General features: G+C 37.1%; 2 protein-coding genes across 4 annotated transcripts in view; one reads left to right on the top strand and one right to left on the bottom strand.

Annotated features, from left to right (window-relative positions):
- The window catches only part of IFT74 (intraflagellar transport 74), a 35225-nt gene extending 18894 nt beyond the window's left edge, over positions 1 to 16331 (bottom strand). For 2 of the 3 annotated variants that reach the window (XM_086479108.1, XM_009948193.2), the window contains exons 1-8: positions 16199 to 16331; positions 15635 to 15770; positions 15092 to 15140; positions 14140 to 14238; positions 13903 to 13963; positions 13371 to 13430; positions 11441 to 11502; positions 590 to 728 (exon numbers count right to left, since the gene is read on the bottom strand). In XM_086479108.1, coding sequence (XP_086335234.1) covers positions 590 to 728; positions 11441 to 11502; positions 13371 to 13430; positions 13903 to 13963; positions 14140 to 14238; positions 15092 to 15140; positions 15635 to 15770; positions 16199 to 16315 — 723 coding nt within the window. In that variant the 5' untranslated portion in view covers positions 16316 to 16331. Of the gene's footprint in view, positions 1 to 589; positions 729 to 11440; positions 11503 to 12820; positions 12824 to 13370; positions 13431 to 13902; positions 13964 to 14139; positions 14239 to 15091; positions 15141 to 15634; positions 15771 to 16198 lie in introns of all 3 variants that reach the window. The other variant, XM_086479109.1, reaches the window with a different exon arrangement.
- On the top strand, positions 4305 to 10121 carry LRRC19 (leucine rich repeat containing 19). Its single transcript, XM_009948192.1, has 5 exons — positions 4305 to 4331; positions 6873 to 6965; positions 7653 to 8163; positions 8364 to 8573; positions 9796 to 10121. Exons 1-5 carry the CDS (start codon positions 4305 to 4307, stop codon positions 10119 to 10121), a joined length of 1167 nt encoding a protein of 388 aa, XP_009946494.1.
- Positions 16332 to 16757: the final 426 nt, after the last annotated feature.

Raw genomic sequence — 16757 nt, forward strand, 5'->3', positions numbered from 1 at the left:
AAAGATGCCTATCTCTCTGTACAGACAATACAGAGAAACTTTCTAATACTGTATGCCTGAAGCTAGATGATCCCAGAGAACCTAGAAATATTACTGCACTTACTACACTTAACATTAGGATTAGTGAAGTCACAAAGATTTTACAAAGCCCAGTTCATTTTTCTGATACGTTCACCATACAACAAGAACAGAAAAACCTAATCAGATTCACTTTTGTACACAGGAAGAAAACTTACTCAAGTGAACTTAAAAAATTGCTGAGGTTGTTTTTCCCTTTTGCTTGCTATTTACACATGATGAAACATCTAAGCATTACAGTGGCTTTTAAAACCTGCATGTCAGTCCCTAAATTTAAAAGGACAATGGTGAACATAATTTGTTCTTAAAACAAGAAACACAAAAAGACAAAGTATTTGGTTTTAGTCGATTGCTCTGTTTATTTTCAGGCACTTCTACAACTGATTGAGATACCAACAAGATTTTTTTATTGTATTACTCTGTTCTCAAGCTCTTTAATACCTAAATTGTATCTGGAACAACGGAGCCAGATTGAGAAATGTTTTAGGTAAGTACAACGAAACAAACCAACCTGGGAGAGTTTTTCGTTTGCCGCCTTCATCTCCATATATTTAGCTTGATCTTCCTGTGACATGTCCTTTATAATGTCATCTGCTACAACCTTTTCACGTTCAATATCTTCTTCTACAGCTTGAATTAACTTTTCCGTGCTGCAAAAATAGAATGTTTTCATAACTTTCACTAGTTGATGTTTATTCTAAGCACATAGTTCAAACTCTGGTATTCCCTCAGCCTCACTGAAATGATCCTTTAACACAAAAACTCCACAGACTCTTAAAAAAAAGGAGTTTCCTACTTGTACCTATTCTTCTTGGCATTGGCTTAGCTATATAAACACCCACACCAGAATGCAGAAGATGAAGAATTCTTTGCCTTTACAGTACCCACAGTACCCACTTTCAAACTCTCTGACCCTGTCTACCTGCCTAGTCCCCAACACTGGCAAAAGTATACTACTCCCTCCCAGTTGCTCTCAATCAGTTAATTCCTGGAATAAGAACAGGCAGTTTGAATTTATGAAGCTGGTATGTGATTTGTGAAAGAGTGTGAAGAAAATATATCAATACCAGCGCTTGACAGTACTGGATAACGATGATAAGACAACTTTCTTTTAGTAATGAATTGTTCGATTCCTTAAGAATGGAGAGTGGCTTCAGAGTCTTAGTGTGGAGCTTCTTAACCATACAAGAACTAAGGAATTTGACATTCCTGACATTCTTGATTCATTACTTTAATCTCATTAGGAAATCAGTGAGCTGCAACTATTAAAACTTCTCTACCACTGCAGCTATAGTGAGATACAAGCAAACGTATTAGCAGATTCAAGAAAGGCATAAAGAGCCATTCTCACTGTTAATGTAATGTCTAGTAATTTCTATGAAATTTCTGAAAGCGAGAGAGTCAATTTGAGAAAATAGCTAAAGGAAATTAATGAAAACTCCTGAGACCCTGAAAAGTACACCTTCCTTCCCTTCATAGTTCATGATAGATTGTTCAAACTGTTTGCTTGTTTCCAGAGTGACTTCTGCTATTAAGAATGACAAAACCAGCTGGACACTTTCCTTCAGGATTTATTTTTCTTCTATTTTTCACTAACTCTTCCTGAGTTGCAAGATGCCAAAAATTTTAAATTGTGTACCTGACACTATTAGATCACTGATTGAAGCCAAGAATGCCCTCAGGCTTAAAACATAATGCAAAATAGTGGAACTGTACAAGGATAATAATCTCAGGGTAAGGGAATAATGAAAATTTCATAGAAGCAGAGTAGAGCTGATGTTGGAATAGATTTCTGAAGGTCATCTAGTCCAGCCCCACTATTGAAAGCACAGTCACCTAGAGCAGGTTGTCAGTGTCTTGTTCAGGCAGGTTTTGAGTATCTTGAAGGATGGAGGCCCCACAACCTGTCTGGGCAATGTTCCAATGTTTGGTCACTCACAGTAAAAAGAGTTTTTTTCTTACATTTAAAGGGAATTTCCTTTTCCCCTATTTGTGGCCATTGTCTCTTGACCTGCCCTTGGGCATCACTCACAACAGACCAGCTCCATTTTCTTTACTCCTGCCCATCAGTTATTTACTTTGACAAGATACCAACTAACCCTTCTCTTCTAGAGATTAAATAATGCCAGCTCCCTCATAAATTTTCACCACTTCCAAAGAATTCCCAATAGGGATTCAAAAGTGTAACCAGTCTTCCAGTTGGCTTCAAGAAAGATCTGTTTTCCAGGAATCTGAGGATGTTAAGTAGAGATTCTTTCAAGTTAGTAAACCATGCTGCAAAGATGCTTTGGAGCCTGATGGTGATGAGACCAATCGAAATTATGATCTCCCACTTTCTGTGGGGTGTAAACTTGGAGTGCACTGGGACTGCACAAGAAATACTGGATGGTTGTAACAAAACAATGGGGCACCCTCTTGAGAGTAAAAACAGTTCGTTCAGACTCAGTCCAAAGAATGAGGCCCTCACTCTAAGCACACCAGTTTATGAATGGATATCTATGTTATGCTTGGTAGTGGAAAGGAGCAATTTTTTAAGTGAAGCACATTTTTAAGCTGTGAGAGAAGTTTGATTCAAGACCCTCTGGAAGGTACAGAACTGGGAGCTGGCAGGGAGGTTTCACATTATTTCCTCATTGGAGGCTCCTCATCCCTCAATCTGGGCCTATGAAAGCGATTGCAAGGTCTCAGCAGTGACAGTTTCTCCCAAATCAAGCTCAACTGAAAACATGACAGCATGAAATGAAAACAGAGAAATTGCAATGAAGAATTCAAGAAAATGTTAAGGTTGTTGATTTCCAGAGCATATCTCCATGCTAGATGTAATTCACCTGGAGAGACTGTCAGTACTGATCATAGAGACCTTATATTTAAGTACAAACAGAATGCCTTTTCCTGGAGATCACTGAAGGATTTAGAGATGGAGGGAGTGAAGTATATGGCCTGCTACATTTCTCCTGTGTTCCAAAACGTGGAAGCAGCTGCCACCATTGATGGCAGTGGTGTCTCCAAGCTCTACTGGATTTTTCTCATTATGCCTGACACTGCAAGTATGCATAGCAGAGTAAGGAAAAAACACCTACTTTTCCAGTGCCACTGATGTAAACTGCACGCAGACACATCACAGAATAGCCTCTTTACCTGAGGCAAGTCTCTTTTTCTTATGTGATATGGACTACTGGCTATACTTGAAGGTAATCCAGTATGTCATTAAGACTAGTAATGTCTGGTTCAGTTGTGATGCATCTTCTTTGGTAAAAATGTTTTCATAGAAGGTTAAAACTTAGCGATTTTCTAAGAAGCAATAAAAATATCAGCAATGGATGTCACAGGAAGACAATTCATTACTGCAAGTAATTTGAAGACTACTGATGAAGCTGAATCAGGGATGAGGCTTGGAAAAGTTGCAGAATGTTCTGAGATATTAAGCAAAAAATTGAAGTGGCAATAACATCACAGAGGGATAGTGAAGTAAAATGCTTTCTACAGCCACATATGTGAGAGGAATGGAAAATGAGAGGAGATGGAACCATTTTACAGTTTGATGCTGTGGATTGGACAGAATGAGCACCAATGCAAGAAAAAATTATTGGATGTAGTATTTGTGTGTCAGTATAATCTCTCTTTCAATCCGCATATAGACATGCCCTCAAAGCAAAGCAAGTATCATTTGTTTTTAGAATTTCTTCCTGAAATATAGCCCATATAACAGATGTTCTTAAGTGCTTGTAATTTGTTGTAAATAATGAGGTTTACGCATCACACCCCACAGCTCCTCTGACGATGTTTCCAAAACACAAGAATTAATACAGATTTAACTAACTACTAAAGTCTCTACTTCAGTATGCAAATACATTGAAATTTTCTTAATTTGATGACTGATTGCATAAAAAAGTCTTTTTCTGTCTCCAGAATTTCTTTAATTGATTATAACCCAATTTGCTTGTAAATTCCCTGTGGCATTTTAACTCAGTGCCTCCCATATGATCTGGAACTTGACACTTGAGCATACTACTATTAGACTTCCCTATTGGCTGCAGATCAAACTAAATCCAAGATGATTATAAGAAGTTGCTCAACCTAGTCAATCTTTTGCTAAAGATTTTCTAGGTTTATTATTTTTTTTACACTGCCTGCTTGTTCATGGGGTACAAAGGTTGAACAAAAACAAAGTGCTGTTGCACCATATTATTTCTTGTCAGTGCATTGAAAGATCTACATGTGTACATATGCTGCCTCTAAGAAGCAACAGAAAGGTAAGACACTTGGCACATCTTTTTCAAAATGTAGGCAGATTTATTAGTATAACTTTGTTGTTAGACTGAAAACAAATATATCTGGAGATACATTAAAAGTTCAGGAATTACTATGAACCTTGGACATGCCAAGTTGTTAAGTAAATCATACTTCAGTAGCAAGCCAGGGAACAGACTATTTCTTCTCTGAAAAACCATGGTACCTGATTATACAACCTCCCCAAATCTACCTTTATTTTTACATAAGAAAAACAATAGGAATTACATGACTATTAAGCGATAAAATCTTCAAAAATTCTCTAAGGAAACCTTCTTAAGAAAATGGTTCTAACTACAAGGAAATGTCAAGGTACTACCAACGTGTTACCAGGCTTAGTTTCTTTCAGGCAATTACATTAAACAGCAATTCTTATAGTCTGGTTCTAGTAAAAAGCTAAACTGCAATTAAAATCACAGACGCTTTCCTGTTCTTCTACTGATTAGAGAGGTTGCCACACACACAATGCAGGAAACCAAATTTGTAAGAACCCCCCTAACTTTTCAGTAGAAACTAAAGTAAAAAATAGGAACCATGTTTTTGACTTAGACATATGTAGAGTGAATTTTTAGACAGGAAAGATTTTTCAAGTTAATAGCATCCCCTTCACTCAGACACTAATTTTTTGCTTGAAGTTTTGAAACACTTCTAAATTAACTTTAAGTTTCAACTTGATTGTTATTAATTTACAGATTAACTTTTAAAATAATATTTTAATAAATTTTTCCCACTCTATTAAAGACAGTATTTTTCTTGAAATCTGCAAACTACAGTAACACTATTAATCTGTATTTCTAGATTGCCTGGTTAAGGCCTGCTCTGTTTCTGGACATCTTGGAAGCGGTATCTTTAAGGTCCAAGTATGCCACAAGATCCGACTGTTAACATAGTCTGTATCGGGAGTTCTCAAAATGTATCATGTTTCTACTAGCAATTTACAAACTGGCTCCTAAAAGTATGCAGGCCCCCAGAACTATCACTGACAAGAACAACAGTTAATACAGAATATAATACCACAGTGGCTGCTGCTATTACCCCTTGTCCCTGCCACTGAAAATGTTAAACAAAAAGGTTTACAAACTCTTTTTGTACTTAGTGTAAATTTCCAACAGCAGTAGAAATACACAATGGATCAGAGCAATTTAAGTGGCATTTAACTACTTCTTTCCAAGAAGCTAGTAAGTTTCCAGGCTTATTCAGCTAGGTGAATGAGGTCAGTCCTCAGACTCACAAATGTACAGAAGCAGGCAATAAGACTTGACCAATTTGTTCCGTGACTCATCTACTCCACAATGATCAGGAAAGGCCTCCTGGGACTCTTTTTAAGGAGGGGTGGAGTTTTCTTAAATCTTACTGGCTGCCTATATTTAGCATCGTTCATGCAATTGAGCTTCCTTATGTAATTTCCCCCACCCTTCTCTGTTAAATTCAGTGAATACTCTCTACAGCTCAAGATACAAGAGCAACTTAAACAACTATCTTGTAGATTATCTTTTGGATCTTTTTTAATCTGGAAGATAGATACCTGGGAAGGACGAGACATTGAGATTCACTTAGCCCACTATCTTTTCTCTTCAGATGCTTAAGAAAAACTGTAAAAATGAAGGGATAATCTACATTTTGCATAATGTTTTACTTCAAGTCCAGCATAAACAGGGATTGATTTAACATCTGACAGAGATGGTTTAACATTCCTGTTCAAAATGAGTAGATCTTGCAAATAATGCCTGATTCAAAGAGGACGGACTGACACTTTCTCTGAGAAACATTAAAGTTCCAGTGAATACCATTTCTCAGAAATGCTCTCCTGACTCTTAAAAAATAAGGTTCAAAGCTGTACAAAAACTCCAGCACAAGAGATTGAACCATGTTTACTTAGTTCCAAAGATCAGAGCAACGGCTACACCTCATAATACAGAGGTCCAGGTTTATGTCATATGATATACGTTACATTATGGATAAGACATTACAAGATCAATCTACTAATTAAAAATTCACAAAAAAAAGGCTTAATAACTTATGTAAGAACATAAGAGAAATATGATTGTATAAAACAACAATCCATCTAGCACAGTATTCTGCCTCTATCAGTGGCAACAAGAGATATTATTTAGGGAGAGCATGCAGGCCTGAATACTTCCTGCAGTTTACTCCTATATAGTCTTCCAGTACCCACAACTGCTTTAACAGGGATATTAATGAGTACATCCCTGCCTATGTGTTTTATGCATTTACGCTTCTATTAACATGTCTAATTATTCCTTTGTCCATTTGCCGATACAGTCTGCTCACTGGATTTCAGGTTTGCCTCAATTAAGTGAAAGATGAATGCATTAAATCTGATAACTTATGACTTTCCTCTTAGTTTTACATTTTGTAGTATTTATGTAGAACAAGTTATTAAATTATCATTGAAATAACTATATCTGCTAATTTGTTAAACTACCACTACAGAAGACACTGGTATTCTGGTCTTGTTATACAAAAGTGTTGTTTTTCACTAGGCTTTAAACATGAAACTCTCTTGGCTTGTGACCTGGGCTGGAACACTGTTTTTGAATCCAGTCACTGCTGACTGCAACATTACTTCTCAAACTGTAAGTTTTATACATATGTAAATTATGCTTATTTTTGAAAGATACATTAGAAGCTAAAGGCATTTTAAAAACTACCTAGTAAATATAAAATTCCTGAAGAAAGAAGCACATAGAGACAAATAAGAAGACATGGTTTTGTGTCTGTCAAATCTCTCTGCAGATAACTGGAGTGCCTCCTTTACATCATTTTGGAATAGACCTAAAAAGCAACAGTTATTTGGACAAAGCCAACTACTACTCAAGTTAGAGAGATTTATTGAGTTAGAACTTGTCAGCACCTAAGTCAGGTCCAAATGTATATAAGAAATTTTAAACTTTTTTCAGAGAAAAACAGAATTCTGAAACAGACAGCCCTACTAATTCCAAAGTAGCACACCAAATTGGTTATATTTTGAATGATCATCACAGAAAGAGACTTGCATCTCAAACGGAGTTTAAGCACTAAGTCATATGGAACTTCAGGTCTCTACACACTAGGAGGATTCATTCCCTATATCACCAGACCATGAGTATATTAAGAAAAACATAAATAAAGTTGCATGAAGACCAGTAGAACTTTTCTTTTAAAGTGCAAGCATTCAAAAATACAAAAAAGATTTTTTATGCCCTTAATAGTCATCACTGAGACACCTTCATCATGAACCTCCCTACAGTATTTAATAGTTGTTATTATCTTTTTTTCAACAGGCCACTTGTGAGGAATCTGGAAAGAACCTCTCTAATATCCCCACTAACTTTTTCCAAAACATTACTAAATTAAGCCTCAGAAACAATAAAATTGCTTTAAAAGACAGTGACAAAGAGATTCTTCAAAGTTTTATTAACCTCACTGAACTTTATCTGAATGAAAACATGATCACTGTACTGTATAATAACAGCTTCTGCAATCTGGCAAAACTTGTAACTCTGGATATCAGCAACAATCATATTAGCACAGTTCATAAAGGAGCATTTGCAGGATTAAATCAACTGTCAGTGCTGAATTTGTCCTATAACATGATTACTCAACTAGATTCAGATGTATTTACTTCTCTAAAAAATCTGACAGTTTTAAACCTTCAGTATAACTTCCTGAAATCTTTTCATGTAAAATCATCTTTCAAATTGATTAAAATTGCTTTAGCTGGAAACCCATGGACCTGCTCCTGTGACCTCCTTGATTTACAGATATGGCTAACTGTCTCCAATGTGACAATGGGTAAGTTTTGGTAAGAGCAGCATTTCATACTCGTTTATATCAAACAGCCTTATATTTTTTTTCCTGATCTGGATAATACCCACCATCAACTTATCTGTATTTTGCAGTAATACATTAGTTATCCATAATTTTTTTTTTTTAGCTTAGAATGTGAATTAATTAACAATGTCTCATAGCCTTTCCACTGCTCACATTCACAGAAAATGAAAGCAACACTACGTGTACATTTCCAAATGCCAAGAGAAAATTCTCCATCAAGATGGCACCTACCCAACCAGCTGACTGCAAAATTGAAAAAGCTCCTTTAGAAAACATTGTAACTTCCACTTCTGCCATTAAGCTTATAAGTAGTGCCTTACTAACAGGTCTGACTCCAAATAACATCACTGAAAACAATGGAACACATGCAGGTAATATACTGATGTTTCACTTTTACTACTTGCAAGCTGTTTGATTTGCTTTTCTATGATTTCATACATTTTTGTATTCCTAGTACACTGTAATTCTTCCATAAAAGCCAGGGCTATGGAACAAGTGTATTTCCAGGTGTTGGTAGACTGCACACACATTACGGTGAATGTTAAGCTCTACTGAATAAGTGGTCAAAATGGATAAGCCACACCTGAATTCTCATTAGATACTACAAGCTGATGATGAAGTATCAAACGCTTGAATTTCAGATAATTGTCCAGATCTCTGACTACCAGAACTAGGGAAGCATCTTAAAAAAAAAATTCAATTACACTTCTTCCAAAGTAACTGCTTTCTAGACATAGCTGTCTCTTAAAAAATGAAAGAGTGAGCCTATTAATTTCACTCCTGCCCTCAACTGTGTTCAGTGTAGAGGACACAAATGTGCCCATTCAATATTCTTTGAAAATTTCAGTGACAGTCTCCTTACTTTTCTTCACCTTTTGATGTTAACTCCATCATCACTCTGTAATACCCTAGCTTTTCTTTTGGAACATTTTTTTTTTCTTACATGCAAATTAATGTTCTCCATTCTTCCATACCTGAATGCTCTACTTCTGGCTAAAGCAGAAGAAATATCAGTCTCCAGATATATAAACAAATTGTAAGCCACCACTGCCACACACTTCTTTTGCTGTAGCAGCTATAACGTATTTTAGGACAGTGGCCAGCACACAAATGCAGCTTCTAAATACAGATTATTGCCATTTAGTCTATTGAAAATTTTATTACAAAAGAAATACGATTGAAATGATATGCCAAACAAAAGATGTAATATTTTAGGATGCAGACATCATCGCTATACAGAAAATTAAGTCTGGGAAATAAAATTTGAAGTCAATTACTAATCTTCTTTGTTTTTTCTCTCCAAAGCCCAATCTTGGAATTTAAATTTTGAAAAATCTTTTATATGTCACCGTAACTTTATTTGACTTTGAAACCATTATTTTTAATACATATGCATGGTGGACTTATATTGCTATGAAATACGAGATATACTAGTATTTTTGGTATGAGAGATGTTACTGACTCTTTAATAACAGCAACAACATTCTCCTAAAGCTTTGGAGTTCTCAATTTAACTATGAAAACATTCACACTAGAGTCTTGCTGGTATTCCTCATGAAGATGACTCTTCTTTTCTTCCTGTCTGTTTTAAAGAGTTACCACTTCCTGGCAAAAGTTGGACCTTCCTAGCAGGTGTCCTAGCATTTGTCCTAAGCACTACACTCCTGATATTCACTGCTATAAAATGCCCAACATGGTATCGCTATTTGATCAGCTACAGTCACCGTCGTCTGGAAGAAAATGACTCAGAGATGTTTGAACAGGAATTCTCAGCAGACATGAGTTCTTTTCCTAGAGCATCAGGTACAAACAATGACGATCCCATAGTAATATTCGAGAAAATCCCTGCATTTGTACCTGGTGAAGATGGATTTATTGAGGATAAATACATAGATTCTTATGAAACTGAGGAGAGTTAATGTCTAAACAACGGATGATGAACTGACTTTTCAAAGCTGTAGTACACTTGTACTTCCATATTACACTACTTATGTACAATACAAAATAAAGTTAAGCTGTCCATCTCCTTTCATCTCGTCAAATCCGTAACAACGTATTGCTGCATGAATTATGAAGCTAAAAATGTGGCGATGTGCATGCACCACAAATACTTCAAAACATGCAAAAAAATACTCATAATCCACCTTTTATAAAAACCTATTTGGTTACTTACGGCGGGGGGGGAGAGCTTACTGTATATTGCTTAACATGAAATAGCCTTTACAAACTAGCTTGTGAAAAAGCATAATCACTAATGCTTTAATTGTGAAGAAGTCCAAAAAGGAAAAATTATTTCTCTAAAATGCTGAAGTAGATCACAGCCAGAGTGGGGCCTGAATCCAAACCAATGGTGTCACAGCTCAGTAGTCTGTCAGGCAAAACTCACACAATCAGAGAACAGAGCATTTGGGGTTTAACCAAAATTAGAAGAGAAGAAAGACCGACTGATCCATTCACTTAAATGTGTCTACATACAGTACAATAACAAGTATCATTACTGCATATCTAATGCCTTTATGCCTTAGTTTGCTACTGAACCAAGTTTTTTCTCTTCATATTTCCTTAAAAGTGCATTCAGGGGTAGAATAGACACATTTGCAAGCTGTCGAAAACTACAGTATCATTGAACTGACTTATTATTAAGTGGTAAATTGTTTTTTTTAAAGTGCTTATTTATACATAAAATCTCACTGTTGAGATTGCTCCAACTGGCCACAAGCAGGATCATATCTCTTTCTCCTGCACATCTCCTGTCCCTAAATTAAACATCTCAGAAACTCACCCTCTCAGCCCATCAATATATAAACCATTCTCATGGCTTACAAATTCCTACTGCAAACATCTCACTGTCCTTGTCTTCTCCTCCACACACCCTTACCAGACAGGAATCTCAGTTCTAGTTCTCACTTCTGCTTCCTTTACCCACTCCACTACTCCACAGTACAACCACCAAAACTCAGGAACTTGACAGCAGGTTGCCAAAAGACAGAAGTCTCCACTGCCACCTAACTCCTCCTGGATGACATGGTAACTATCTCCATAGCATTATTCAGAAGAGTTTAAAGCTAGGAATTCCCGCTGCAGCCTGGCACTGATGCACCGTCTTGAAATTGCTCAGGTATCGCTTGTGGCATGCGTTGCAGACTTAAGGAACTTCTGAATCAGATAACACCTCAAGTTCGCCAAGTTCAGTTGTGATTTTAACAGCTCTGGAGAAGCATACACTTCTTGTACTTACGCTTGTCTTTCTGTGAAAATTTTATCCACACTCTGAGCATCTCGGTCATTCTGAACCTTTAACTTAGGAAAAAAAAAAAAAGATATTTTGTTATAATATAAAATAATAAAGATACAGATTTTATACAGAAATTCAGTTTCCTTTAAATGAGCAAGAAGCTGCTCAGAATTCAGTAGAGGAAGGAGCAGCAGGGGCCACCTCCTCCAGGGGTTTTTTGCAGCTGATACTGAAGAAAGACCTGAAATTGCAGTCTTCCACTGGAAACCAATGGAAGTTAAGAAGGCATCTCCGTGTTTGAAAAAGAAATACAACTAAATTTGTAACAAACCAATTCAGTTACTGCTACTGTGGGATCTATTCCTGGAACACTTAGTAAAATACTGTTTAAGCCTACAGATAGAATGAAGATGTAATAATTGCAAAGCATGCTTCTCTCTGTGACACAGACATTGTGACTTTATTTTCCAATCAAATGCAAGGAGAAAAAAATTGTTTCGACAAAAAAATACTTGTGTGGTTTTTCAAGCTACCAAAATAGCCTTTTCTAAAACTAGTATCTTTTGCTTACGGACAAAGTGATCATAAGAAATGGAACATGCTTAATGCCACTCACACCTTAATCCTTAGATGAACACTCTATTTGTATTAGAAAACAAAGAAAGAAAGGAAGAACAAAGCTCATTGATTTTGTCGTTGGCTGTGTTGAGATCTATTAAATATTTATTACACCAGAGTCATTTAAAAGGCAGAAGACAAACAAGAACTAAATTTCCAGAAGACCAGTGAGGCAGTGCACTATAGCGAATTTGCTTTTCATAAGACTAGTGTTCTATGCTTCCAAGTCAAATAAAAAGCACTCATAATTTGGGTTAGGCCTTCTCAATTCTAAAACACAGAAAACTATCATGGGGCTGTTAATGCAACACTTCAGATAACTGTCTCGTTACAAACACATTGCCAATATTATGGTTAATTTCACTGGAAAAATTAGTAAGTTTTAAATTAGAATCATAGAACGTATTGGGTTGGAAGGGACCTCTAAAGGTCATCTAGTCCAACCCCCCTAAAATAAGCAGGGAGACCTCTAACCAGGTCAGGTTGCTCAGAGCCCCATCAAACCTGATCTTGAATGTCTCCACGGATGTGGCCCCTCTGGGCAACCTGTTCCAGTGATGCACCACCCTCGTTTTAAAGAACTTTTTCCTAATGTCCAACTTAAATCTACCCTTTTCCAGCTTAAAACCATTACCTCCAGTCCTATCAATACAAACCCTTGTGAATAGTTCCTCTCCTGCCTTCTTACAGTCCCCTTTCAGGCACTGGAAGGTTGCTATAAGGTCCCCCTGGAGCCTTCTCTTCTCCAGGCTGAACAACCCCAACTCTCTCAGCCTGTCTTCACAGCAGAGGTGCTCCAGTCCTCTGATCATTTCTGTGGCCCTCCTCTGGACATGCTCCAACAGGTCCACGTCCTTCTAGTGTTGGGGGATCCAGAGTTGGACGCAGTACTGCAGGTGGGGTCTCACGAGGGCAGAGTAGAGGGGCAGAATCACCTCCCTCAACCTGCTGGCCACGCTTCTCTTGATGCAGCCCAGGATGCGATTTGCCTTCTGGGCTGCAATTGCACACTGGTGGCTCATGTCCAGCTTCTCATCCACCAGTACCCCCACATCTTTTACCACAGGGCTGCGCTCTAGCATGTCTTCTTCCAGCCTGTATTGACACAGGCAGGTGCCACAGCCCGGGTGCAGGACCCTGCACTTGGCCTTGTTGAACTTCATGAGGTTCACCTGGGCCCACCTCCCCAGCCTGTCCAGGTCCCTCTGGACGGCTTTAGTGCTGTGCTCTTTTAGATATGTCACACGTTCAAAGAACCAAGAATGCAACACACACCATTTCACTGTTCAAACATAGCAAATATCCTAATTCATACCATATTGTAATCTCGAATCACTTCTGCCATATCCGTATTGGTGTTAAGTATATCCACAACCTGAAATCAGACAGAATTCCAACCTGTTATTGCTCTCCTTTTTCTTAATTACACACAAAAAAATCAGACAAATAGGTTACAACTCACAAAGTGCTCACGAAAACACAGAAATTTTCTGTTATTGCAAATGGAAAAACCATGATTTGGGAATCTGAATAGATTACAACGCAGTTTTCAGAAGTAATCATCATTATTCATAGCTGTACAAAATCCACAGACAACACACGGCAGTAATTTCTGAAATCCATATGCAACCGCTTCCTAATGTAAAGGAAGTACGCTTCCTTTTTTTTTCATTTGTCTTCCTTAGTTTTCATCTTTTTCCTTTCCAAAAACTGAATAAAAAGCAGTATTAACAAGTACATTTTTACAGAGAAATGTCCATTAAAAAAACGCTGAAGTAAAGCAAAAGCAGTACAAAGTAAATAAGAGAAGGGAGAGCATTCAGTATCAAAAGTTGACAATAGCATACCATGTTGTAGTCTGCTAGCTGACCTTGAAATTCTTTGATTTCACCAGCTAAAGCCTCTGCCCTAAATACAAAACAAAAAGTCAAACTTAAGATGGAAAGACTCATATATGTAAAAATAAAATAATGAAAACAAGAACTATTTCATTCTTGTTTCAGGTTCCTTGAAGCCTGCACAATACCTGAGAACAGTCTTGTGACTGAGAAAGTTAGCACTGCATTAGCTGCAATGCATCTCACCTTTTTTCATATGACAAATACACAGATTTCTCTTGCTTGTACATTTCTACTTCTTCCTGCAGCTTATTAATTTCTGTTGTGAGTTCATTTGTTTTGCCTCTACAAAAAAAGGATAAAAAAAAGAATCATTAACATTTGAACTCACAACTAAAACACAGATAAAACAGAAATTATATTTTACTACAGGGTATGGGCAATCAGTATCTTTTCCTCACACTGCACCATGTTTCAAGCCAGTATTTCAAAGAAGAGCTGGATAAGTGAGGAAAAAACTAGAGTGGTTCTATTGGATAAAATCATAAGCTGTTGCTAGAAAACCTGGGTATAATATAAAATATTTTAATTAGTTTTTTGTCCCTGCTGGTGAAATAGATGTGAATTGTTCTCAAACGGACAAGAAAAAAAAATCATGGTATCATTTCACAAAATGTGGATAACATCCATATTTAAAATTACATCTCTTAGGACAGACTGTTCAATACTGCAATATGATCAACTGACAAAGCAGCATACGCAATACAGCTTCTGCAAGGCCTTGCCCCTGTCAATGTTAGCTCAACATATAATCCAAGTAAACCACATGAAATGTACACTAAAAAGTACTTAGTTTGAGATGCTACTTCTTACAAATGGAGCTATCAAACCTATCAAGCATTACAGATGGAAGCTCAAAATCATTGACCCTCCTTTTACTAATGCTGTGGAAGTGCATTTAACTTAGCAAGCCTACTAACAAAATGTCAAAGGAATCTACTTGTACTTGGACCTAAGTGCAAAACTCCTTTCCTCCTACAAACTATAGGCAAAATGACCTTAACTCTTGTAACAGGACAGATTCCATTATAAGTGAACACCACTGATTCCACGCTATTGTTAAGCACAACAAACTTCATGCCAGAAAGGGAACAGAGCGTGAAAGCTTCTGCAGTTTGAATGTGTTGTTAAGACATACCTCAGCAGCCCAAGGTAATATGTTTTATCCATTATCTGTCTCTGAGGACCTGACAAAGGAGAGTAAGATGACATTTTGATGAACTGTAAATTATGAAAACAATCTGCAGAATTTGCAGGCAGAGAACTGCCATCTTCTCAGTGTTCTTAAACAGATTTTACCTCATTAAAACCAATGAGGGCAGAAATTCATTTAGACTGTTGTGAGGACAAACTTTACTTTTTCAGCTATATGACTACTTATGATATAACACAGTATTTTAATTATTCTTCAGTGATGGAATAAGACACAATTTATCTTGTTCTATTCTTTTGAATGATTTTTAAAGACAGTTCAGGCACAGAAAAGCCCTTGTCTTCTCTAACTGCCAAGAGCAAAGAAAATAAGAGGGATGCTTTAATTTTCCTTTCCTTTCTCCCACTCCTATTATCATGGCTATTCACTCTGCAATTTATACAGTGATGAAAAGTTTTCCTTCAAAAACCTGAGTATTCCTTTAAGATGTTTTCAGACACCTTGACAGCTATTTTCAGTAAAAAATACCTTTCATTGCAGTTTTCATTCCACTTAATCCCTGTTGAGTCACTGGACGGTCTGCAACTTTAATCTGAGATGATAAGACTCCTCCAGTAGTTGAAGAACCACCACGAGAACCGGGTCTTGATGTACTAGGAGGCATCTATAAAAAAACCAAAACACAAACCACCAACTCTGAATTGTGTATTTATTATCCTTATGCAATTGACAAAGCAATTAAAAACTTAAGTTAGTCTCTATATGTTTCCTGTAAGAATCCTTTAGCATTTACACCTCTTCAAGGAAACAAAGATTCAGTCAAATGTTCCCACAGAAGGGTGAGAAATTACCTTTGAGCAGTTGTTCATTGTTCCCTCTGTCCACAACAGTAATGCTATTAAGGTCTCCCAGGTGAAATGCAAGACCTCCTTGACCCCTTTCAGTCAAAATTAGAAAATAAAACTCTCTATAGAATTAAAATCTTAAAATCATTCCTCAGAAACCATCACTCTAGTCACGGTACTAAAAATATTACAAAAAACGGATAAAAATCTAAATATATCAAAGTTAATGTCAACTTTTTTAGCATACCCCTGTTCCTATTCTGGTTGCTGATGGAGTCCGTGATGAAGAGGTAGGCCTTGTGGTCAGCCCTATTCCTGCTCTTGAAGAAGGACGAGCTATTGGAGGTCTGTGACCGCTGGCCATATTTGTTCCTTTTTTAACTTCTCTCTGGAAAGAGGGATAGAAATAGTCCTTTAATTTGCACAAGTTCTTTACAACTAGTAGAGATCAACTCTTTAAAGCTTAATCCTTCTCTCTACTAAAAGAGGTTTAGTTTTTTTTAGAAATCTGCAAAGCACTTCCTTACTGGAAAAGCATTGTATGAGACAAAGACAGTGCTCAGAAAGGGTCACAGAAAGTCCATGAGCAGGGTGAGACAGCAGTCCCCTTTCAGTGTCAGTCAGTCCTCAGTTTATATTGTTACACACATAACTCCTGCTAATTCTTACGGCATTTGCTGCTTCAGCATCTGCCCACACGAAACAAACTGGAAGTGAACAGCTGTCGCAGATACCCATTTGGGTTACGTGGAGACAGACCTTCAGGCATCATCGGTTTCACACACACACACCCCCCCCCTACAGCT

Source organism: Leptosomus discolor, chromosome Z, assembly GCF_034619465.1.
Source record: "Leptosomus discolor isolate bLepDis1 chromosome Z, bLepDis1.hap2, whole genome shotgun sequence".
In the NCBI taxonomy this organism is placed as follows: Eukaryota; Metazoa; Chordata; class Aves; order Leptosomiformes; family Leptosomidae; genus Leptosomus; species Leptosomus discolor.